Source organism: Cyprinus carpio, chromosome B24 (assembly GCF_018340385.1).
Source record: "Cyprinus carpio isolate SPL01 chromosome B24, ASM1834038v1, whole genome shotgun sequence".
Taxonomy (NCBI): Eukaryota; Metazoa; Chordata; class Actinopteri; order Cypriniformes; family Cyprinidae; genus Cyprinus; species Cyprinus carpio.
This window is the reverse complement of record NC_056620.1, coordinates 11566585-11593372: the sequence shown is the minus strand read 5'-3', so window position 1 is coordinate 11593372 and position 26788 is coordinate 11566585. Positions and strand designations below refer to the sequence as shown.

The 26788-nt window shown below is 36.5% G+C and overlaps 1 protein-coding gene across 3 annotated transcripts in view; it reads right to left on the bottom strand.

Moving 5' to 3' along the window:
• Positions 1–26788, bottom strand: part of sema5a (sema domain, seven thrombospondin repeats (type 1 and type 1-like), transmembrane domain (TM) and short cytoplasmic domain, (semaphorin) 5A) — a 126072-nt gene that overhangs the window by 36750 nt on the left and 62534 nt on the right. For all 3 annotated transcript variants that reach the window (XR_006158531.1, XM_042752485.1, XM_042752484.1), the window contains exons 6-14: positions 22531–22629; positions 18716–18929; positions 16852–17137; positions 16319–16454; positions 13360–13564; positions 9990–10197; positions 7272–7389; positions 5261–5442; positions 3787–3930 (exon numbers count right to left, since the gene is read on the bottom strand). Coding sequence is in view for 2 of the 3 variants with exons in the window: in XM_042752485.1 (XP_042608419.1) it covers positions 3787–3930; positions 5261–5442; positions 7272–7389; positions 9990–10197; positions 13360–13564; positions 16319–16454; positions 16852–17137; positions 18716–18929; positions 22531–22629 (1592 nt within the window). In the remaining variant the exon portion in view is untranslated. The remainder of the gene's footprint in view (positions 1–3786; positions 3931–5260; positions 5443–7271; positions 7390–9989; positions 10198–13359; positions 13565–16318; positions 16455–16851; positions 17138–18715; positions 18930–22530; positions 22630–26788) is intronic.

Genomic DNA, 26788 nt, shown 5'->3' with positions numbered 1-26788 from the left:
CTGAGGACTTTGCCATCTGGCAGCAGTGCGCCGAACAGGGAATAAAGTGTGACTGTACATATGAGCTGATTCTGATTACCTCTGAACAGATGCCCATCAGCTGAGCGGGACTCAAAGTAAAAAAGTTCCCTGCAGCACTAACAAGTGAATCCAAACTTCTTTCAATATCGGACAAAAGACCCTGAACTACAGAGATTTTGCAGTAGCCCGAGTAGAACAAAACCAGGAATGCTGCTTTCTTCTTTTGGTCCAAAGCAGCGTCCTTCTAAGGGAACTGACAAAGCACATTTGAGCCATTAACTCGGCTCCCTTCAACCTTAAATGAAAACTGTGGGCCCTGACGCGCTCCCCAGATTTGTTTTAACAGCCATTATGCACCGCTGGGCTGGTCGAGGTGTCGTATTAAAGTGCATGGGTGGTGTGAAAAACTCACAGGGGCTTCTAGACTAGCGAGACTGGAGCCAAACTCAAAGCTTGCACCAGAACTTTTCTGCTGATTATTCACAGCCTTTATGCTTAGACACCTAAGGGCATCAAGTGCCCTGGCGCCTTGGAACAGAGTGTAAGCGGGGGGCAGGAGATAGAAAATGCAAGAGGTGGCAGAACTGGTCTGTTTCACAGTCACCTGCAAAAAAGGAAAGAAAAACTTCCAATCTGCAGCGTTATTCATGTCTTAAGACCCATGTCTGTGTTTCTATAGTGAAAACCTGACATGCTCATTTTGTCCCGTTACACAGGACAATTATATTGCTCAGCAGTTGCTCCTTCATTTTTTTTAAATACAGTAGAAGTATAAAACTATAAAATTAATGTGGATAGTATGGCTCATATAATGAGCTTGGAATAATTAGATGAAGTGAAATTAAAAAGTTTATGACTTGTGATTGCAGACACTGGTATCTTGGCAAACCTGAGCTCAGTTTGTTATATTGTCAAAATGTAATTTTCTAAAATGAGAAAGAATAATAAAGAATCATAAGAGCTTATTATTTTTCAATCATGCATGGTTATAGTACGTTACATTTACAAAATGTAAAATATTTCAGTTTAATCCAGTGATATTTTTCTTTATATTACTGTATTTACATACTACATCTTAAGAAAAAAACAAAACAACAACAACAACAACAACAACAACAACAACAACAACAAAAAACTGCCAGGACATTATCATTTAATTTTATGGGCATTTCTGGTAGGGCTACCCTTGACTAAAGATTTTTCTGGTCGACCAGTAGTCGTTCATGTTGAGCGGTTAGTCGTCTAATCGGATGTTTATATTAATAAACCATAAATCATAGTAATAAGCGTTTAATTGGCTATGTAGTGCACAAATAAGGTTTGCCACACAGCGCACTGCCAGAAGTAATGATTATGAATGCATCAGGGAAAAAAGCCAGGAGACTGCCTTAACATTTTTATAATTCGTTGATGTTATTATTATGAATGCATCAGGCTGCAGTGATCAATTGACGATCTCCTCACTGGATGCGCCTATATATTAATGTTTCATAAAGATCACATAACCTAAGAATAGTTGTTTTCCATCTGAATTGTTTCGTTTAAAAGCAGACATTTCACTTGCCTTAGAAAGGCCTATATTTTTAATGCCTGAGGGAAGTACTGTATACACAGAGTTTCATTTTATTATTTGACGCACTCAAGTTCAAAGACCGTGATGAGAAGGGAGAACGTGTATGCGCTCCCTTTTTTATAATTTTATTTTACAAAATCACAAAGATTTGTTGATGTTGTTGTTGTTTTTGTGACTGCACACAAATAAAAGTTTAAAGTTTAAAGTTTAAAGTTTACAAAGGAGTATAACTCCTATTTGTATGTCCAAAAAATTGTAAACGCAAGTGATCACACCGGCGCGCACTTCCTCATTCCGCACAAACACTGAAAAAGCGCACATTTTTATAGGTTAACATTAGAGTTAGTGGCCATTTGAAGTTGCTACTACTTACATGTTTCAGATGTTAATCCATATTTGAGGTCGATGAATGATAGGCGAGCATTTGGATGCCCTAGCCAATGTACTGTATATCACCGCATAGAACAGCTGTTAACGATCTTTTGTTGCAGAATGCATGGCATTGGATAATATTTATTCATATTTTGAATTTTTTTTTTAGTTGTCATTTTATTTTTTGTTGAAATTTTAATAATTGTGTTATGTCCTTTTGTCATTATTATTAGTTTTTTTTATATTCAGTTTCAGTTTTAAATTTTGATACTTCAGTTTATTTTATTTCAGTTACTTGCCAAGGCAACACTTCTAAAGTTTCATTTAATCATTTTATTTTATTTCAATAAACAGAATACATTTTAAATCATTTTGTTTTAATGTATAGTTCAGTCATGAAACTCTTCCGAGTGTCATCCAATCATTTGTTTGTTTCTATCTACATAACCTATTTATTACTGAGTGTCTCGAATCAGTTCGTTGCAGCGCGCCATGGGATTTCGCTAGCCCTCCACCTTCCCCAGCACCACCTGCCAAGATCTGTCCGGGGGTTCTCCCTATTATCCTTGCAGCAGTCTAAGTTCAAGTCACTGTTTCATGTGCATTTCAGATGTATCCTTACTCCTTGCAGCAGCAGCGTAGCAGATCTTGTCCGCCAAGACCAAGCTTATGTACATTCCGTGCTTACTAATAAATGCTGGTAAACTTCATTCTTCAGTTGAAATAGTTGATCAAAATAGTTTCCTTGTAAAAATTTTATAGTTTTAGTCATAGTTAACAATAAACTTTACACTACTGATTCAGTCATGTTAATAAATTTGCATATTGTTGGGCCCATGCAGTTTATGTTTCTAATATAAATTCTAATAAACTAATATAAATAAATTATAAATAAACTAATTTCAAATATTTTTAAGGATCAAATTAAATGGTTTATTGTACATAAGAACAACAAAAAAAAGAGTCCTTTTTGTTTACCATTTTGTTTCATATTGTTGGTCAGTGGTCACCTCTTGGGTCATGAACCAAAACCAATTATTTACCTCTAGAAGATTCAAATATTATTATAAGGAGATAATTTGAATTTTCTTATCTTATTCTCAGCAACAGGTGAGTTTAACAGTGTTGTCTTAAACATAAGTGAGCATATTTATAAAAATGTCTGAAGACTGAAGCCTGAAGTGTGAGTCAGGAAAAGTTGGCACCTTCAACAGAGGGAGACAACTGTTTCCAACAGATGCCTTTCTCGCCCTCTCTTCATCCCAGCACTTCAGGTCTAATTTTTCAGCTGCAATGCACTGTTGCTTAGAAACCTCACACATTCTCAGGGTAGCGCAGTTTAAAAACATAATTCTGCCATGATTAGATGGCGCACTATCATACCTACAGTTTTGGAGTGTGTGTGTGGAGTCTGTGGCGGCAGTCTCTGTAATTAACAAGTCTTAGCATGTTTATTTTTAATTGGATGTCAGTCACACAATTTATGGGGCAGATAAAGAAGAACCTCTCTCACTCATTCCATTCCAATTCAAGCATTTGGTTTCTGCACTTCCAGTTATGTACTAACAAGCTTTCTAGAAATGAACATTGCATAATAGGAGGAGTAATAAAAAAGCAATAAAATGAGCTGCGTTTATTCATTCATTATCATCAAATGCCATGCAATCACAGCAGAAATCACATATGCAGCAGGTGAGAATGAAAGCAACAAATAAAAGAAGCATCATGCCCTTTCAAACAGGCTTGTGCCCCCTTAGATTTTGAGAGTAAAAAAATAAATAAATATTGCACATATAATGAGCTGTCATGCTTTTCTTTACCTCTCTTCACGATTCTGGCCCACACAAACGCGTCCTCCGTGGCGGGGAGTGGGGTTGCTGCAGGAACGCTGTCTGACCTGGAAACCGATCCCACAGCTGGTGCTGCAAGGAGCCCATGCTGTCCATGGCGTCCATGCCCCGTTTCTGAGGATGGATATGTTACGGCAGTAATCACTAATCAAACGCTGGCACAGCTGGCTGGTATAATCTGACCTTCAGTTTGTTCACTGAGTATCTTATTTAAGACTAATCTAAGGCTGTTTACAATGGAAACAACATAATTGTATGAAATGATTTAGTCTTGAAAATGAGTTCAGAATCATTTTGTTTCTGAGAAATTACTGTTTTGTGGCATGGTATGGAAGCTTGTTTCCACTTCAGAGTAAGGACTAAAACAAAAAACGAAATAAAAAAGACTGCAAGATATAAAATTCCATTACGACAAACTTGGAATTTAGGAAGATACACTTACAATTACAAGATAAAAAAGTCACATTGTGAGACATAAAGTGGCATAGAAGAAAATTTGCAATTATGAGAAATAAAGTAAAAACTGATATTAGAAATTGCAAATGTCGGATTTAAAATGAAATGATCAAGTCGTAGAAATCAAGTCGTAATTGTGAGATATAAAGCTAAAATGAGAGATAAAATCACAACTGTGAAATATGAATTTGAATTTGTGAAACATAAAATGACAATTACGAAAAAAATCAAGGCACAATTGCGAAATTAGTCACATTGTGGGATATAAAGTCATTATTATAAGAAAAAAAGCAACAGTTGTGAGACATCAAGTTGCAATTGTCATATATGAAATCACAATGCTCCAATTTAAAATTATTATGAGAAATCAAGTTGCAATTGTGATATTTAAAGTCACATTGTGAGTGAAAAATCCACATTATGATAATTGTGGGAAATAAATTTGCAATTACAAGTTGCGAGATATAAAGTAAAAAACATGAGATATAAAATAATTGTGTGATATAGGCTCAATCATGTGATTGTTATATATTATGAAAAATTAGATTTGAAATAATTGTGTGAAGTGTGACCGCAGATTGTATGAGATAAAGTTGCAATTGAGAGATAAAATCACAACTGTGAAATGAATTAAAATAACAATTACAAAAAATCTATGCACAATTGCAAAATATGGTCACTCTGTAGTTTTATCTTATGAGATAAAAAGTTGCAATTATGAGAAATTGTGAGAAACAATTGTTAGACATTTCTGAGAGTTCTGAGAAACCAAGTTACAACTGAGATACAATGTTATATTTTGAGAATTACAAGAAATAATGTTGTGATTTTTATAATTATTGTGTGTTATAGGTTATATTTTGTGATTTGATGTGGAGATTGGCTTCCATATAATGCTGTCATGCCTATAGGTGGAATGTGTAGCTTCCCTGTTTGTGCTTTAGTCTTTGTGCTGTATATATACAGTATTTGTGAGACGTTTGCATACCTGGAGCAGTTTGCCACCTCAACACTGATTCCTTGGCACGGCTGCCCTCCACACTGAGGGCTCGGGCTGTCACACGCTCGAGTACGACACTGGCATGAACCAACACTGCTGCCATCACTGTGACTACAAGCTTTCCATCCTGACCAGGCTCCAAAATGACCATCCACAGTCACATTCCTCACCTACACACAAACATAACCACACAAAACAGAAAGAGAGCACATAAATAGTAAATGGGCACAGAAACAAGTAAACAAAATATGAATGCAAATAAATTATTACTGCAGATAAGGTCACATTTGCCAACTATTAGATGAATCCAAACTAAAATATAGCTTTCAGCATATTAGATTTGTGATAGCTGAAAATAGCTGGCCTCCTCTTTGGAAAATGAACACGCTTTACAATGAGCAAATATTTTCATTTGAGGCATTATATGAGAATGTAGTAATGAATAGCTAATGTAATTTTGTTATTGCTCTCTGGTTATTAACATCTGAGGTATCAGATACAGGACAACATATTTTGTGAACAAAGGGAGAAGGTAATGTTGTCTAGCGCATAAAACACGATGAGTTCTGTGGAAAAGATTGTCAATGCATTATGAATAGAGAAGAATAAATGACCCTCTGTGTGGAGAGAAATTGTTTGTGCTCTTTGTGTACCGAACGCATAAGAGAGTCACATTTCCAGTGTGGTGAAAAAGTAAAAACAAACCTCTTTTTCAAATGCCTCGTTTTTCCTTTAAATATAGATGCGGTTTCTGCCTATTTTAAGGCAGGGATGATACAGTAAGTTAACGTTTTTTCCAGAAAAAACAAATGTGGTTCTTTGTTTACTTCCATACCGTGTCAGCCTCCAGATGGGCTTTGTGAATGAAGTGTGTCTCCATCTAGCCTTTCTGTGCTCTAGTACTGAAGTCATTTTAGATCTGTCACTCAACCTCAGACACCTGGACACAATCTTACCCTGCAGACGTATAGGCAGGATACAAATCTGCATCTTCCAGACAAGCACCACAGCTTAACATGTTTGGGGCACATTTTTGATTGTTGCTTCCAACATCAAAGGACACCTGGACCTCAAAATGTGTAACCAATATGTGTAAACAACATGTGTGAAACTAAATCAATAGAAATCTTGCATTCTAGTGACTCTGAGACCAAAGCCTCCCACACTTTTACACTTCCCTGTTTGTGTTCAACAATTCCATGCTGCTTTCTTCAGGCAGCGTGGGAGGCAACTTGCTATTACACAAAATGTCATTTATCAGCTACAGCTACAAGCTACAAGGTCTTTTACCTAAAGACCCTGTGAGACTGCCACAATGCCTGATATAGCTTATAGTATCTGTGTGTCCACAAATATGTGTGTGTGTGTGTGGACTGTGCTTTCAGAGCTGTGGTATCTCACAGAACACTACATGTAACCTTTAGAACATGAAACCTTGTGAAGAGCAAGTGTCTAAATATTTTCAGAGCCACTATACAGGGGAGGGACGTGATGGATTGGACAAAGGATTCTGGGAGTGATCTACAGGATGGGAGGCCTCAGGCAGGGGCACATGTCAGCACAAAGGAGTGTGGGAATATGAAGCCATGTTACCAGAGAATGCCATTCAGCTGAAAGATATTCTGCTGTGCTTTGTTTCTTTGCACACAAGCGCTATTTACTATTAGCCTTATATTCACTTTTTGAGTACAGAAAGAGGAAAAGTTTGTTTTGCTGCAAAAGCAGCAATACATCAGATCTGCACTGTCTCAGCACTGTCTGTCCATCACCTGCAATGTTTCCTCAACATTGTTATAAAACACTTCTAAGAGTGTCTGCTGTCATGAGAAAAAAAGTTGAACCTGCAAGTAACGGTTGAAGCGGGCGCATTTGTCCCTGTTCTTCACTGACAGACTGGATCAGCATCAAGAGACTTCATATATACATATATATATATACACATTTGGCTTTGAGGGCTGAGGCACTGCGTGAATGATTGAAGTGCATTCTGGATACTCACAGGACACCGTGTGATGCTCTGCTCCCATTGGCTCATGCTGACGCTTTCTTCCAGGGTGGTGCATTTCTTGAGCACCAGATCCCAGCCGCAGTACGGATCCCTGGCCCCCACACAGGCACTGAGAGAGAGAGAGAGGGAGAAAGAAAGAACAGATGCTCATCATGAAACGAAAGTTTATGGCAACATTAATCAACTGCGAGAAGACAAAAGAAGAACAGAAGTGAAGAGGTCATGTAACAAGAAATCCAATTTTCCTTTATGAAAGCACACTGTTCACAAGTTTTACAACTGACAAATTCCTTCCCAGTCCAAAAACATCATATATTGACGCTAAACCGCAAATACGGCTTATGAAATTCTTTCTGACATCAGAAACCTGAAACATGAACAAGTACAACAGATCACATTGTTCATAAACAAGAGCAGAAGTAAAATAATAATAAATAAAATAATATACAATAAAAAAATTATTAATATTAAATTGTGAAAGTCCACTAAAAACACACTGTTCCAGGCTGTGTGTAGCACCTACAGCTCTGCACATCCTTTTAAAGAAGGCCATGAGCAAGCATAGCAAGAGTAAATGAGAAGCTAGTCAGTTTTTTACATGCAGAAAGAGCTTTTACACAGAAGTCTTAAAGGTATACACTTCTAAGAGTCAAAGAAGGGTTTAAAAATCATCATGTAAATTAAATTCTGACACTAAATAGAACAAAAAAGTTGAATAACTTTATCAGTGCACCTCTGGGAAATAAATAGAATGGTAAAAACATATCATATGAGCCCTTTAAAAAGTTAAACACCATAAAGAGCGCACATGCTTCTTATTATAAATATTGCTTGCTTTAGCATAACTTCATTTGGCAGTATTTCCCTCGAGTGTTGGTAATAACTTTCATCAGAAACAGAGAACAGCCCTGAGATGCACCGATTAGCTTTTCAAACTTATTGAGGACTATCACAGCAGTCATCAGTACGGATGAAAAGATGAAGCCAAGTGCTCAGAGCTGTGAAGTTTGGAGTACAGTGACACGGCAATGTGAATATCACCAGTGTAAACCAGGCACTTTAAAACGGCCCTGTTACGGCATGTGGCTGTTTATTCAAACAAAATTTGCATTAGTTCCCCTTTTTGCTGTCAGAAAGTATAGAGGGGTGAGTAATTGACCTCTCCCAATCTTTAACCGCTTAAGAGGATAGAAAAAGCTCATCAGGCAAAACTCAGCTCATATTCACATAACTCAGCGCTTTTCATTGGAATGCAAATGGAGAGAGATGATGAACAGGCTGCCATCTCCCCTTATGAGCAGAGATTAGAGAAGTGCTCTTGATATGAAGGCCTGGAGGCACAATGTCAAACATGATGATTGTTCTTTGTTGCCCTCTGGCAGATGATCTTTGTGAAATTACGTTTATTCTTGTGCAGTAAAAAAAAAAAGGTTGCAGGCATGTATGCGCTCGTAAGATTACTAGTATCATTTATCTTGCCAGGAATCAAAACTTTGGTATTATTAAAAGCAATCATGAAATGACACTTACATTTAACTTATCACATAAAACATGAAATTTGCAAGGAAAATAAATGGGTAACATTTCACAGTAAGGTTCTGTTTGTCAACATTAGTTAATGCATTAGGTATCATGAACTAACAATGAACAGTACTTTTACAGAATGTAATAACTTAGGATATTAATTTCTATATATACCAACATATTTCAGCAAGAAAATACAATAAATTAACATTAATTATGAACAAAAATGAATTAATAATTAAAAGATAGGGCAACACTTTAGTGGGACCAATTCCCTAATCCTACCCAATACCTTAACTTAACAACTATCTTACTATTAATAAACAGCAAATTAGGAGTTTATTGAGGCAAAAGTCGTAGATAATGGCTTGTTAACAGCGAGAATTAGAACTTAAAATAAAGTGTGACCAAAAATAGTCTAAAGCATCAACCTAAATTATTAAATGCTGTAAAATGGTCCACTGTTAACGAAGTTAACACATTAAATCTTATTGAAGAGTGACCAAAAAAATAAAAAATAAAAAATCAATGGTGTAAAAAAACTACAAAATATAGCCTTGGATTTGATTTTACTCTTTAAGGGTTGATCAGACTGTGAAAAATAGGATTCATTGTTATTTGCTAATACTTTTTTCCCCCACGGCCACATAGTCTTTGTACACAAAAAGTTATTATATTTTGATGAAAGGGTTGACAAAATGAAAATGGATGAAGGCCGTGTCAAGCTCCAAAAAGGACAAAACCCTCCCCCCAAAAAACTAAAGTACCCTAAAAGTCCATATAATCTGTTCATTATACACTTTAATCAGGTTAGGCACCATATTGAATTTAACATGGATGAAGCTTAGAGTGTTTACAATGGAACGAATTGTATAAAGGTCATATAATTTTCACAACCGATGTATTTTGAGAAATACATTTCGCCAGCTAAACAATCGGCATGTTGTTAAACAACAGTACAATCCATTGAACGCACTGTACTTCTATCCCTCACGGCTGCATTTTCATTCCTGTCAAATTTGCCACTAACAAGGTCTATTCTAAGTCATCTAGAAACAACAACTTTTGTGTTGAATTTTTGACATGAGGGTGAATAAGTGATAACATTTTCATTTTTGGGAAGTAGTTATGAATTTCTACCTTAAGATGTTGTACATTTATCTACTGAGAAGCAGCAGTACTCACTCTCTAGACTTGTGGAAGTTGCAGCGCATCAATGGGATTTTGATGACCTGGTCTCTGACTCCCACAAATAGCTCACTGCGGCTGTGAAGTATGAGCAGACTGCGGATTGGCTGCCTCTTCTTTGGGGGGAAAAGCTCAATCTCATCCAGCAAACAGCTGCCTGTGGTCTGGTTCAGCGGAGAGAGCACCTTCTTAATAGTGCCGTAATCTAGAAAGTAGAAAGAGAAATTTGAGAACAAGTGTGTTAGATATTAGAGAGAAGGTAAGAGCCGGGGGAAAAAGAGTGAGGAAGCAGTTTAGGTGATCAAGTGGGGCATCTCTGATGACCTGGTGAGATTGAAAGGAAATGATGTCAGAGAAGCAGCAGTGGAGAATGACCTCAGATTTCTTCTATCACATGAAAATTCTATAAAGTGCTATTCTGCCACCTGGGCTGTCAACTTAAATATGGATGTGCTATTTGGATCAGAAAGGGCAAAGAGGGTGGACTGACTACTCTCCAGAGAAGATTCATTATCTTTTTCCAAAGGGTGGCTTTTGTGCAGTTGAAAGGAGGGCAGAATTATCGGATGAATCACCTTTCGCAAGTTACACATCCCTCTATGGAGCATGTGGACTGTGGAGGACATTCATTGGTTTCATAATGTCACAAAGAGTGAACTGGATTGGTTTGATAAGCTATTTAATATCTATTTTATCCTCGCAATAGTTGCTGTTATTCTTCTGTTCGCTCCAAAGCGGCCTGTCTGATGTTTTATAGGAGCCATACAACATGTGGGGCAATGAACTTTTAGATACTACAAGAGCCACTGATTAGGTCCCTGCTCTTGTCAAAACAGGCTTCAGTGCTCTATTTCATTCCATTCGACTGTGAAATTCCATCTACGTTCCTCACACTTCAAGCTATTATTGTCTGGCATGAATTGAATTGAGGCTAACTTTATAAACATGGAGCATAAAGAACTGTTTGCCATAGCAGAGGATTTATCTTACAGCGCCTCGCAAATATTTTAATCTTGAGTGCACGTCATTATCCTGGAATACATAGCAAGTGACTGCAATGTTGAGCATTAAATGATTAATTCATCATTTACTCATCCTCATGTTGTTCCAAATGCGTATGACTTACTTTTAATTTGGAACATCAAAAGAAAGATTAAAAAAAGATGGCAGTTTTACATACAGTTTCCATTCCTCAAAAAAAGACGCAAAAGCGCTATATAAAAGTATCATGAAAGTGATTCATATAATGTGTGCACAATATTTTGTCATATGAGAGCTTTGTGTGAGGAACAGACCAGTGCTACCGATGTTAAAACAAATTAACATTTGTATCCAGTAATTGAAATTAAACTGCAATAAACTAAGATTTAAATATAAGATGGAAACATAAATTGGAAATACTGCCTTGGCAACTAACTGAAGTTTAAGTTTACGTATTAAAATGACTAAAACTGAAATTAAAATAATTAATAACATATCCGAAATGAACAAGTAATAATACTAAGTTAACAGACTGAAATGAAAGAGATTAGTATTATTGTCTGAAAATATTTACGCCGAACGTTGACGTTTTCAGAAGTAGCGATCAATCTTTCTTTCGAGTCAGACCTTTTAAATGAATAAGTTAAACCAGTTCAAAAAAGTTTTTTTTTTTTAAGTTCTAGAAGACTTGGAATATGGAGAATGGACCTCTTTTAAGACCGGGAGCCATTTGTGACCATTAAAATTCTCCTTTTTCTGTGCCACAAAGAAATAAAGTTATACAGGTTTGAAATTACATGACATTTTGACAATGACATTTTTTTTTATTATTCTTTTTTGCTATTCCATTCCTTTATTCCCTCACAGTCAGACTAGACAGACATTGTGAATGCTCTTAAATCAGCATGAGCCTCTGACTTTCTGATAATTGAAAACAGTTGGTGTATTACAGAAATAAAACCATAGTCACGCTGCTCGCCCAATTAGCAAACAGCTTTTAAACCCTGACTGTCCTGTGTGTTTATGTTGTACAATTTAACAAGTGTCTCCTTCCCTTTACCAACTGTTTATTTTACACAGTTCTTTAACAAGAAGTGTTCCTGTAATTTAATTTCTGTTGACAGGTAACTAGATGTTCAGTGTTTTTCAGCAGTGCATAGGCCAGAGCAGACAGACTTGAAGATTTCCAGAGCTCTGGTGTACATCTGGATAGCAAATGACAGCTTACAGTACATTTTTTTCCCCTATGTAAGCACATGCTGCCTTTGATGTTTTATCGTTGCTATGTGTCTAATGCCTTTATTCAGCTTGGTGACCAACTGTTGCTTGCTTCAAAGACCAATGATTCAAGTGGACCACCAATTACTAGAGTCAGTTTTCCCCTGTGCCTCCCTTATGGCAATGTAGAAGTCTTCACTCGACAAAGTTCTGATGGTAAAAGTAACATTCTAATAAGCTGTGGGTTTAATGAGAAGTCGGCCACCTGGGATTCTCTGACTACTTTCATATTACAGGCTTTAATGTTCATTTCAGAATTTTTTTTTTTCAGATCTGTTTTTTTTATCCACTATTTAAATTCTTGTTTGTTAGTGACCCATATCTGTCTTCAGTGTGAATCGACTGACAGATTTATATATGTGTGTGTGAGTGTCTACTTACATTACTGTTCAAAAGTTTGAGGTCGTTAAAATTTTGCTTTTGAAAGGCTCACCAAGGCTGCAATTATTTGATAATAAATAAATAAATACAGAAAAACTAAAATATTATTACAATTTAAAATAACTGTTTTCTATTTGAACATATTTAACATTTAATTTATTCTTGTGATACAAATCTGAATTTTCAGAATCATTACTCCAGGCTTCAGTGTCTCATGTTTCTTTAGAAATCATTCTAATATGCTGATTTGCTGCTCAAAAAAAAAAAAAAAAAAAAAACATCATCATCAATGTTGAAAATAGCTATGCCCCTTAATATTTTTGTAGAAACTGTGATACTTTTATTTTAGGATTCTTTGATCAGTAGAAAGTTCGAGATAATATGATTTACTTGAAATAGATATATTGTAATTTAATGCATCCTTGCTGAATAAATATATTCATACCTAAAACTTGTCAACTATGACTTTATTTCTTATTTTCAACTTTATTTTACAAATTAACTTTTCTATTTTTGACTGAGGTGGAAATGAGCTTTTATACAAATCAGATCACTCACTATAAGCATCTGCCACAACTAATGGACTGCATTTGCAATTCAGCATCTTATGCTGCAACTCCATTAACCTCCATCAGTAACGTATACCTAATGCAGTGCTTATTTTAGACTATATTAAATGTGCATAAATGTTAACTCTATGTTCAGACCTGGTGGTGTGGTACTATACCTGTTGCTAGATAAATGATGTGATAGAGCATGTCTTTGCCCTGCACTACATCCACAGCCACATGGGAGAAGCGCACATTGTCCTCCATGAAGTATGGCACAGGAACGACGGGCTGCACCACCTCGTGCATCAGAATGAACTTCTGGGCATCCTGCAGATTCCTCTCTGTTAAGTTCACATAGGAGCCGTAATCTATAGTGCCACACTGAGAAAGAACAAGAGAGATACAAACAGAGAGATGCTGATAAGAAAGAAAAAAAAGGATTAACGGTCTGTGAAGAAATGCAAAAAAAAGTCACTAAAGGCTGTTGGTCTGAAGAACCCATTTGTTGTATGAAATCATGATAATTTCTTCTATAGAAAAGTATTTTCTGTGTAAATCTGGCTAGCAGTTGTTTTCCTAAATTACAGTTGTTTTCCTCTCTGAATAAGATTTTATATGGAGAAACAAATTAGCTGGCCTCACAAAACCTGCACTCTCTCTTGGATCACATATAATCAGCATCAATCAGCTGGAGATCAACGCAGGCATAATTCTATTTAAATGGGGTGCATGTTGGTCTTTCAAGAACAGAATATACAGCAAGCCATTTTCCATCAGTGCTGGAAGCCATAAATTTCAAGCTCGTAAATCTGGCCTCAACAACATGGACAAATGCTTGATGAAGATGTCACAGCGAGCTAGATAAAGTGGGGCTCCTGTACATCATGAATCCTTGTGGTTCAATGAGAAAAAGACTTTTATGTGAACTTCGGAAACTTAATTATCAAGTCACAGAGATCGGCTTCAATAAGCCAGACAAGAAAGTCTGATTCAGCTGATCCAAAAAAGAAGTCCATGCTGATCAGACAGTTTTGAAGGGGTTTAGATATGGTAGTCAAGTGATTTTAATGGGGTCATTACCAGGCCCGCATAGAATCTACACCCAATTCCAACAGAAAGTGCTGAAGATTTTCAAAGAATCTGAACACGTCATTCAGAGCATCTGGCCCTTGTGTGTTTCTTCTTAGAGGTGAAATGTAATCGAACTGGTTTTCAACACGATTTACTATGTTTAAATGCATTCTGGAGAATTTCACCAAAAATCAGCTTGGAAAATGTAAATAAAGAGTCCATCTGGGCCTGAACATGGATCTCACGTCACATTAAAATACATTTAACGGCTTTAGATTAACCTTTTAACAATTACCAGCAATTTAGACACAGATACATTCCTTCATTCTGACCCCGAGTTAGATTTCAGAAGAAAGTCTTAAAACTATGCACTGCAGAGTCAGTCATTGTGAAGTGGCTGGCAATACTCCACAGGAGATGAATACTGGTTTTATTAGCTCTTATCGTTGTAACTGTCCAGCCAAAAATGTTATAAGCTGGCAACTTTATTCATAAATTTGTGAGCATTACAAAGACATGGAAATGGAGGCAAATTAACGACCATGAGAGAGGCTTGAGGAACCATGATCGGATCTGTCTCCCCTCCGTTATCATCGACAATATCAGACTTAGGTGTTTGTGGGTTTTGGATAATTGGACAGTTCTCAGGAATATAAAAACTCACTTCACATATTCTTTTTTTTTTCTGGAGAATAATCAGGCAAACACATGAGGCAATAAAACCAAAAACATCAGTCACCATCTCATTTTAATTGGGCACACATTGGTGGTAGTTGAGGTGAGAAAGTCAATTATTTTTTTGGTTGTTTACAGCTGGAGTGCTGCCAACAGAAAGAGACCTGCCACTTTTCACAAATACTGTATTATTTGGCATTAGAGCAGCAGAGACACAAATCCCACAATTTTTATTGTTATTAACCGAGAATGAAATGTAGGTAGTTTTTAAAATATGGTGATTTTGACCTGTCCCACCTCAATGGTAGTGAAAAATCAAAATAATACACCATCATTTTGACATAATCTGTTAAATACAAATTCCATTAATTTAGAAAATCAGGTAAAAATATTTATATTACAAACTAATTTGTATTACCTCCTACAGCATTGTGGAAAAAGACGTTTTGTGTGTGTGCGTGTGTTTATTTTTACACATATTGTGCTGTTGACTGAATTCAAGTCAAGTTTAACCCTGTCACCTGTAATATTTTAAGAGAAATTATTAGAATGGAAAAATTATGTTTTTTTTTATCCTTTTTTTAATCCAACATTTGCTTCCGAGCTACACTACTGTTCAAAAGTTTGGGGTCAGTAAGATTTTTTTTTATGTTTTTTTTAAAAGAAGTCACTTTTTCAAGGTTGCAAAAATATAAAAAATACAGTAAAATGGTAACATTGTAAAATATTATAATTAAAAAATATATTTTAATATATTTTTAAATTTATTCCTGTGATGCAAAGCTGAATTGTCAACAGGCTTCAATGCCACATGATGCTTCTGAAATCATTCTAATATGCTGATTTGCTGATCAAGAAACATATTATTAGTGAACAATATTAAAAACATTGAAAAATGTTGTGCTGCTTAGTATTTCTGTAGAAACTGTGACACCTTTTAGGATTTGTTGATGAATGCAAAGTTCTACCTTTTGGAACATTATAAATGGCTTTACTGTCACTTTGATATTTTTTTAAATCAAATTTGCAACCCTGTTACTCATTATATCACTTAATTTTTTTCTACTGAACAGAAAAATCATCTAATTATGTTTACTATTAGAAAATAACAACAACAACAACAACAACAACAACAACAAAAACATTTAAACAACAAATGCTGTTAACAGGGTCTCATCAAATAATGGAAAATAAAACTCAGAATGACTTCTTGATGAAGAGAATGATGATCAACATTCTCCGCAGGTTAAGCACCTCCTTTCACTGACCATTTGAGAGTTTCAGGCCCTATTCTGTACCCTATTTGTGGAAAGTGCCACTTAACTTTTAAAGTAGATGGAGCGAATGCATACTGTCCATAAAAGTGACTGTCATTTTCTGGGTGCTTACCTGAAAGTCAGGGTTGGGATTGGGGTAGGGCAGCCAAGCGGAGCGTGAGTTCTCCTGGTACTTGAAAGGCCCACTGAACACTTGGGTAATAGCGCTCAGATTGAATGCGCACACTGCTGATGCGGCAATGCTGTTGCTGAGAACAGAGTCAGAAGCATGCAGTCAGCACACACACACACACACTTATATGCAACACTTTTTCACTGACAATCATTAAAGCATAGTGGAACACAATGTGAAAAATGGATCTGTCCATGGCTGACTGTGACACAGATCACACACTACCAGAGAGATAACAGCAGTTGAGCAAAAAAAAAAAAAAAAAAATGTACGCAAATGTATAGTGTTAAAATGATAGTGTCCTCACAAAAAACTATGCAATTAATAACAGGCTTTTGCTGAGAATGCAGACCACAAAATTGACATTCTGCAGGAAATAATGGGTCATAAGCTGACTTTTGTGCTTTGAAACCCTGAACATAACAGCGGATATCTTAAAACTGTTTGTTGTGATCAAAAGGTGCTTTACTCACACATTAGTAGTGAAAATCCCATAGAGAAGCTCGAGCTCAGGCAGGAAAAATGTTCCCTGCAGCTCGTTGTAGTTGAATGGAATCTCGCCCGGCCGTGAGCAATTAAGCCTGGCCTTCATAAAGGTGGTCCAGGTGTCCTCCAACAGAAAACGTCCCCCGATGTCATTCTTGCAGACGCGGGCGGCGCGAGAGAACACTGTCCGGCCGCAGTCGTGCTCCACAGCGTTCTCACGGAAGAAGAAGTAGGTGAAGTTGCCGATGTCGTAGGAGGAAACGAAGTTGGGCTCTGAGTTTGACAGAAACGGGGGACAGATGACAGTGATTAATAACGGATTGCACATGGAGCAGAACCGCTAGCCCATCGAGATGCATTTATTAATCTTATGCTTAGGTAATGGACAAACTCATTTGTCATATGAGAAGAGAAAGGTTACGGTGAGAAACGATCAAAGCGAGCTTACTCGTTTAATTATCGTTCTCCATTCAAAACAGATGAACGCACGAGCCTCTCAAAAGCAAATAGAGCAAAAGTCATGGCCAGATCCGTAAGATTCAAAGTGAGGAGCTGGATGTGATTGACAGCAAATTCATTTTCTTTTGTGGTGAGGAGCTTTGCACATTTGCCCAACATGAAGGAGGAAAAATCAATTGGAAAAAGTTAATGTCATGTAAATGTAAATCAGGTGGAATTCTTCTCTGTCAAGATCTTCTGATGACAATTTTTAAACCCATCAGCTCAGGCAGTTTTTTTCAATTTGGATGTTGATGTTTAGGTTTGGAGAAAAGATTAAGGTCTACAGTTAAAGGGATACTTTGTGCAAAAATGAAAATTCAAAACCTGTATGTCTGTTTTTCTTCTAAATATTTTGAGGAATATCTCAAGTGGGTTTCTGTTTTTTTTGTCTGTGTTTTTGTCTATAAATATGTTTGTTGGTTACAATCTTTATTTTGTTTTTTTTTTTTGTTAGATAGGAGATATGTGTTTTTGGGTTTTGGTATCATGTTTTTGTGAGTAAATGATAACAGAATTTTCATTTTTGTGTGAACTGTTCCTTTAAGATGGTCAGTTCAAATCCAGCAAAAACAAGCCAGATGGACACAACAGGTGACTAAAATTACTAAAACTGTATTCATTTTTTGTTAGTGTTGTATCATTTTATGGATGATTGCATGTTGAAAATCCCATTCATGTTGGCATATGCTAATTTGTCTACCCTCTATGATATGACTGATGTTGCAATAAAACAGTCAAACTTGACCAAATACTCTAATACTATTTGAAGTCAACAACAAATGATCCAGAATGCGCTTTCTCATCTATTTGAAAGGATCATGAGTAGATTTATCTTACCAAATATACACATTTACTTGTTAAGTTACACTTGCATTTAGTGTTGTTCTTGCAGATGTTTGAAACCTTATCAGAACAGACCTTCAGCCTATTTTTGTGTTGTGAACCACCACAACTTAAACTTACAGTACATCTCACCCCCACCCCCCAACATGTCATCGACACCTCCTTTTGTTGTTCAGAACCTCAAATATGGAACACAAAAGCCAATGTTAGGCAGAATGTTACAGACTAACAGACATCTTTTTTTTCATACAATAAAAGTGAACAGTGATGGAGGCTGTCATTCTGCCTAATTTCTTTTTTTGCGTTACAGAAAGAAATTCATGCAGATTTGGAATGACATGAAGGTGAGTAAATGATGACAGAAATTCAATTTTTAGTTGAACTACGCTTTAAAAGAAACAACTTGTGCCACATTTTCCAAAGACCAGTTAGTCACTTGATTACTATTAATGACTTTTGTTTTTTCTCGTAATGTCATAATTGAATTAAATATATTTCATACAATACCATTGAGCCATTTGGAGTTGTATTGAGCAGTACGCAGAGGTGGAAGTCCTCCCAGGCTTCTGTAGATTGCCGGGTCCCTGCCGGAAAAGTCCATGGCTGTGGCAGCATACAGCTCCCCGCTGGAAGTGATGAGGGCAGTGGAATTATGCAGAGGGTTGTAGGGGCATCGTGCCATCCCACTGATTTGATCATGGACCTCGGTAAGGTTAGTCAGCTGTGCAGAGAAACAGAGATTGAATTCAGACACCCTGGAATTCTTATACCTGAATGGCTTGTATATATCTTAGTAAATACAAACCGAATACAAATCATAAAATAAATCATTTTGAATGCACTATTAGTTTGTTTTGAGTCTGAATAGAGAAATACGTCTAAAAATTTCCACGGACGGAAATCACGAAGATGTTCTAATTTTGTTTACATGAGGCGCTGATGTGGCAGTGAAAACTATTTCACTGTTCGAATCATTTATTACTGCGGAAATGCTCTACCTACTTCCAGCCGTGTTGTGTGCTATTTTGTGAGATGGCAAAAATGTTTATCTCATTACTTGGTTGTCACGCCTACTGGCGGCTGCAGTAGCTAAATGCTAATCATTCGCAACACACCCGTTCTGTCCTTATGTGCAGTACGGCAAAGCCTTGATTCTTGCTTAGCGTGACATTTAGGCAGCAATGGGAAGCTACCATGACAGGGAGGTAATTTCCATTTGTATACAATAAGCACAAGGGATATGCCACCAAAGGAAGCAAGTATGACTTTTTGTGCTGGTCCAAGTTTCTTTAACCGATTTCTGTTCCTTCACACGGGCGAACAGAGACATCCAGAAAATACTTCATCTGACCCACTAGAGAAGACATTAGTGAACCATATCGGTTTAAAGCAGTGGTCCTAAGCCAGGCTCAACCTCTGCAAACTTCCAAGAGGGCCTTAAAATGACTTACAATCAGACCATACAAGCATAGAAACGAGCTAAAACAACTAAAAATCAAGATATTTCTTCATCACCCCCTTAACAACTCTTTTTTTGTCTTTCAAAAAACAGGATTGCCACTTCTTGGAAAACCTGGATATATGAGGAAGCCTCATTTTAAAAGTGTGATTTGTTGACATCGAAAAGTCTAATATGTATATCGGCCAAGCTCTAAAATATGTATATACTGTATCCCAGGCTCTAAAATATTTTATTGGGTATAAATTGTGAGTAAATCCTTATCCAATGAATCACGTTCAACTGGAAAAATCACAGGAAATTATTGTGGACAAAATGGGGCATTGAAGTCAAAAAGGTTAAGAACCACTGATGTAAAAGACTACTTTTGTTTTCTTGTAGAAACATCTAAACATTCCTTACATTTACACTGAAAAAAACAAACAATGAGATACATTTACTTGAGAGACAAAATTATCTAAGTCTTGTTTAAAATTTAAAATGTATTGTGATGAGTGGGGCGGGGCCGAGAGCCGTGGGAACGGAGCGAGGCCGGTGGAGTGATTGGGAAATGAGCGACACCTGCTCCACTCTCCGGTCTCGAGTCCCACGGAGGAGATTGGGAGGATACAAAAGAGGAGCGACGACAGTGAAGGACGAGAGAGGACCAGGCCTGGGTTTTATTTTGCGTTTGGTTTTTGTTTGTGTGCGGCAGTCGTCTGTGAGGGGCTGTCGCGCTGTTTTAATGTTTATTTGGGTATTTTATTTATTTGAATGTCCGCCGGTTCCCGCCTCCTTCTTCCCGTGATTATGGAGTTTTTATATTGTTACATGTATCAAAATTAAAACATTTTGAGCATAAAAAAGTTTTTATATTGTTACCACGCTAATAATCACGCACACACACACACACACACACACACACACACACACACACACACACACACACACACACACACACACACACACACACACTCATGTTGGTTTCTGTGAACTGTGGGGACTTTCCATAGACTTCTATTACTTTTATATTGACCAAACAAAATTTTTAACCCCCAACCCAACCCTAACCCTAACCCTAACCCTAAACCTAAACCTAAACCTAAACCTAAACCAAAACCTGTTTGTATTGTTACACTTTCAGATAAACATCATTGACTATTTTTAATATTTTTTTTTTCCTTGTGGGGACCGGTTTTATATTTAAAATATAATATAATAATAATAAAAAAAACTTTTTTTTGCAGTATTCACAAGGGAGAGGATTTGAAGAGCTGTTAGTGCGGTTTCCTTTGAGAGCACAGCCAAATCCTGATCATCATATTTAAAAATGTGATAAAAATTGGCATCCAAATACACGTTTGAAAAATCCAGTTAAAGCTTCTGTTATAATGATGCTCCTACCTTCCATATTCATCTGGTATCTGTTACCAGAAAAAATGAAAAGTGAATGGTTTTCGAATTGAGCAATACATCTCAAGCAGCAGTAAATTTATCTATGCAGCTTGGAATGTCATGCCTTCAGTGACTAGCTTATTTTTGTACCAGGAAATCTGACATACTGCATTGTGCTCAACCCTATCGTTCTGTCCCGACGGTGGATTAGATCCTGTGTGGCCTCTCCTGAATACTTTTATCTTACAAGCAGCTGACGGCCACAACACTTGCCCTGTGTAATCAATGTAAAGGGGGATTATCCTTGATGTTGGCTCGAAGAAAACCTCCGCGAATGGTTGGAAGTGTCTCAGCTTCCTTCAGGACCCGGAGCCATTTAGCTGGCAATAAAGTCAGGCGAATTTGCATGTTTGGCAAGGCGAAGCAGTCTTTTGAAGCGTCGGTGCCAGGGAGATACTTCTCCCCGAGCCAACGCCTGAACGGATGTGCCTTTTCTTGGGTGTGAAGAAAGATGAAAGGCATTTATTGATGGAACACCTTCTGACAAATAGCACTCGGAAGCCTTCACAGATATGGACATGCTACCCATAATGCACATTAATGGAGAGGGTTGAAAGACGCCTCTTAAGGAGACCGGCAGCTGTGTTTGAGCAGCACTACAACCTCGATAGCCGCTTGTTTAAAGATGAGGCTTTATTGGCGGCGTTACAAGGACACAACGGAGACTTTTCGCTCGTGCCTTCCTGGCTTTGCTAAGTCCTTTCCTGCTGGCACGAGGTACTTATAATGGTAAATCCCTGGGGTGATTTAGCTTTGAGTCAATAATTCTTGCCATCCTTCAAAGAACCATCAAGGAGATGATTGCCATCGTACGCGAATCGACTGTCATCATCATTATCAGGTTTGAGGAAAGGATAGAAGAGTAATCCAGTCATTCAAATTCAGGGATTCGAGCACAAGAGACTTACATGCATGAATGAAAACTAGGAGATGTGAAGGGGAATAATGGGGGATGTCAGTAAATGTGCTTGGCGGAGATGCTTATCTTTCAATCAGCCGCATTGAGTGGCATTTATTGCGATAGGTGGCAACTATGCTGCAACCCAAGCGTTGGAAAAATCTGTCAAAGATAAAGTGCAAACACTCGCACAACACCTGCATAACAAGTGTAAACTTTCCACAAAGGACAAGAGACTTAGAGATACTACAAGTTCCCATTTTATTAGAAAAACAGGCCTTGGTTGTTATTGTTGTTGTTTTTTTGTCTAGATCTCAAGAAAGCTTCTTCTGAGGTGAAGCACGAACAAAAGTTTATTGAAATAAACCACAGGCTTTGGTTGAAATACCACATGCTATGCTAAACAACCCACACAGCCATGAAAATGTCAAAGGAGGTCAATGTGGGAGAGGGAACTTGGGACAAAGCAAGCATAACATCAGGTCAGGAAGCCAGTGCATTATATTAAGTGCATTGATGCGTTTACGTTACCGTGCGGTTGGTGCAAATTGGAGTGAATGCATTTGTCCCGCATGTAAACAGCCTGTCGCCGTTGACGAGTAGAACACGGATGTAATTCTGGCACTCCTCCTGAGAAAAGACATAAGGGAAAATGTGTAAGTGGTAGCAAAAGTGTAGACTATTAGCATTACAAATGCAAAATTGAGCCAACTCAGAAAAATGTGTGTTGGCAAAATCATAACACACTATGAAAAGAAAATTCTGCCTTTCCGTTAAAGGGGTATAGTTCACCCATGAAAAGAAAATTCGTCATTCTAAACTTGTAAGACCTTTGTTCATCTTTGGGAACACACATTAAGATATTTCTGATGAAATCCGAGAGCTTTCTGACCCTGCTTAAACAGCAATGCAACTGACTCTTTCAAGGCCGAAAAGCGTAGTAAGGACGCCATTAAAATAGTCCATGTGACATCAGTGGTTCATCTTTAATTTTATGTAGATACAAGAATACTTTTTGTGCGCAAAGAAAACAAAAATAACAACTTAATTCAACAATTTCTTCTCTTCGTGTCAGTCTTCGACACACATTCAGGACAGTACTTTTCTTCAAAAATATCTCAATTTGTGTTACGAAGATGAACAAAGGTTTCATGAGTTTGGAAAGATATGAGGGTAAGTAAGTAATGACATAATTTTCATTTTTTGGATGAACTAACCCTTTTAAAGCTAATCAAAAGTTTGTTTATTCTAAAACATTAATTTATAGAGCCAGCCTGAAAAACGTATACATATATTTTTAACAGTTATATTAAAATAAATATGTATACTTTTATAATATATTAACTTTATACAATATATTTTTTAACAGTTATTTAAACTAAAGAAGTCCTGTTGTCAGATTTCTTTGCTGATTGAACTTAAATTGTTTTAAATTAAATCTTGACAAGCCTTTTTTCCCATTAGCATTGATTATTTTCCCCAAGTGTAGAAATATTGTAAGACTGAATGAGTGAAATCATAGTCATATTCATCAATATGAAAATACACCCTACTTACATTTTCTAAAAGGACGTTACTGATCTTACTGTCAACAATTCATCCATGTATGTTTCAAAAAAATAAAAAATAAAAATGACACCAATCTTTCAGTGAAATGACTGGCTTCTCTCTGATAATGCATGTTGGAGTTTTCTAATCATTTATTCTGTTTAAACTTTGACTTTTTTTGATAATCCTTTACATTTAGCAATTGCAACAACTGTATATAATTTGAAATCAAAACTCAAATCTTTTTCCATAGCTTTTAATTGATGCAGTGGCTTTTTTGTTATTTATTCTTTGTTTGTTTGTGTTTATCTTATTGAGTATTAACCAATATTATGTACATCACACTGGCCAACAGCTGTCGTTTTAATTATGCTCTACAAATAAAGTGCCACTGACATTGACAATACGGAAATAAAAAGATTTGTCACTACTTCTATTTCATTGCAACTTTAAGCCAAATTTATGAGACCATTATTGTTTGATTTGAATGACGTTTTAACATGAAATCTTTCAAAATGGAATCTTTGTAAAAAAAAACAAAAGGAGGAAAAATGTAAACAGGTCTAAATACTTCTGTCTTTCCCCACAGCACAGAGAAGCTATATTAGCAAAAATAGCTGTTTGTGATGTTTCCAAAACTTTGGCCAAATTCCAGAAATTCAGAAGCTAAGTTACATTTGTCTTCCAATCAGATTTTCTGCCATATTAGACCAGCTACATGACTTCTTGAACTGTAACGTTTCAGCTCGGTGTGCTTTTACAAGGCTTTTTGAGAATTAGTAAATCATGCTTGTCTGAAGTACTTGAAACCCTGTTGCCCCATCTCGCTCTCTGTTGATTTAAAAGTGTTCCAAGGCAGTGCTTGAGGGGGTCAACTTTATTTGCTCATCAGAATGGCTGTTAACCCATGAAGACATTCATTTTCCTGCACTAAGCGGAGTCCTGAAAAGAAAAGGATGATTTACATTTACTAAGGCAATTTGGCTGGGGGGCAGTGCTTTGCTGTATGCGTAAATAAACGGATATTTAATATGCCTACCACATCACAGTGTGACATGTTTATGAAAACCCCTGACAGATGGCTACACTCCATAGTGTAATATAGTGGCTGCTATGCACTGTTTGCATTACAAACAATACTAAGTCGACAGAACACCATTCACTGCATCAAACACTTGCCTTTGTTCTTGAAACAACAGACTCAAGGAAACCAGATGCAGCGGTTGAAAGAGACAATTAGTCATAGAATTCAATTAAAGATAATGTTTTATAAAGTAGTAAAAAAAAAAAAAAAAAAAAAAAAAAAATCATATGGTGTTGTAATGTGTTAAACCACCAAAAAGTCTTAAAAGGAACAGTTCACTTAAAAAAAATGGAAATTATGTCCTTAATCACCCTTCATGTTGTTCCATTCGTATGACTTTCTTTCTTCTTTGGAACACAAAAAAAGGATTTTGAAGAATCGTACTGGTCTTTCTTTTGAGGACTGAGGCATTCAAGCTTCATAACGTATCATAAAAGTGGTCCATACAAATTGCATGTTACATTTCAAATTGTCTGAAGCCATAAGATAGCTTTGTGAAATCATGAGAGAAGTTAAACTTCATAAAGAACTTTTAAATTAATCGACTGATTCGGTTCACAGATCTGGTCTGAATGATTCACAGTGATCGAGTTATGAGTGATCTCAAAAAGCTATCATTAGGGCTGGCCGAAAAAATGATAGTAATAATTATCGCGATATAATTTCCTGCGATAAAACAGAGTTCGATAAATGTTCGATATAATGTTTATGCGGCAGAAGCAGAATGAATCAACAATACTCATTTGAACCGTGCCACATGGACCATTGATCTGGTAAGCTCAAAATTCAAGTTTATTTAGTGACACTTATCCTGCATTTTAAAATCTTTATTTGAATGTGGCAATTAACCTTTTTTTATTTTTAAACCTTTATTCGAATACAGAAACATAATATTGTGCTCTACAATATTTCCATGAATAAATCTCTGACAGAGATTATCAGCCAATCACTTTGGCATATTTAGTAAGCATGCTGACATCATCCATAGCAACGAGGTCAACCTTGGCCTTACTCTTAGCTTAAGACTTCTCTCTATTCCTTAGTAAAAGTTTGTCTCAGCAGCTTTGTGAATAGGTTTTAAGAGAAAACTCTTAGCTAAACACCTTTACTGCTATTTAAGAGAACTCTTAGTGGTAAGATAAAATGTTTTGTGAATATGGGTCCAGATGAAATAGTACTGAGAAACAGCAGAAACTGTGCGTAATGATGACTTTTCAATCTACAAATCACGATCATTTACCATGGATTTACTGTAGTAACACTAACTGCACCATGCTATTTTGGCAGAAATGTGGGAGAATCATAAGACATTTTATTATATTATTAATATAGACATGAATTATATGTATTAAAGGAGTAATGGAATATAATTAGAGTATTTTTGTGATTAATCTATATAGAATTTGTGTATTTATACTAAATGTATTTAGACTACTGTTTTTCATAAAATACCTAGAAATAATATGGTTACATTTTTACCATTGTATTTTAACTGTGGTTTAACTGTGGTTATAATGATCTAAATGTATGCTATATGGAAGATCAATGGTTAATTTTAACCAAACAGCATTTCACCATATTAAAATGAGAAAATAAAATGTTAAATTTATCGTAATAATTATCAACATCAACTGATGTAAAAAATTATATCCTGATCATTTTTTAAGCCATATTGCCCAGCCCTATCTATCATATCACTTCAAAACATCCGGAATGCAGCCTTTTAGTATAGTTTTTGGTGTTTTTGTGTACCTTCTGAAGCTTGAAATCTTTATTATAACTGCATGGAAAAGAGCAACCAGCACATCATTCAAAATGCATCCTTCTGTGTTCCACAGAAAAAAACAAACAAACAAAAAAGTCTGGCACTTTTTTAGAACCAAATATTATACTATTACTTTAGAGATATTTTGAGCCACCACATATGCAGTCGATACAGCAAGACTCCACAATTGCAAGCAAATACGACAGCCTCCTCCTGCAATACGGAATAACACATATAACATGTTGCTCAGAGTAATCCATCTTATTACGGGCTTCAGAACACGTTTCACTAGCGAATTAAAAAAACACTTGTGGGGCCATTCGCACAGGCTGAAACCGCAGGAGGGCCTCTAGAAATACACCTTGGGGCTCGGCCCAGGCTGGAAGAATGGC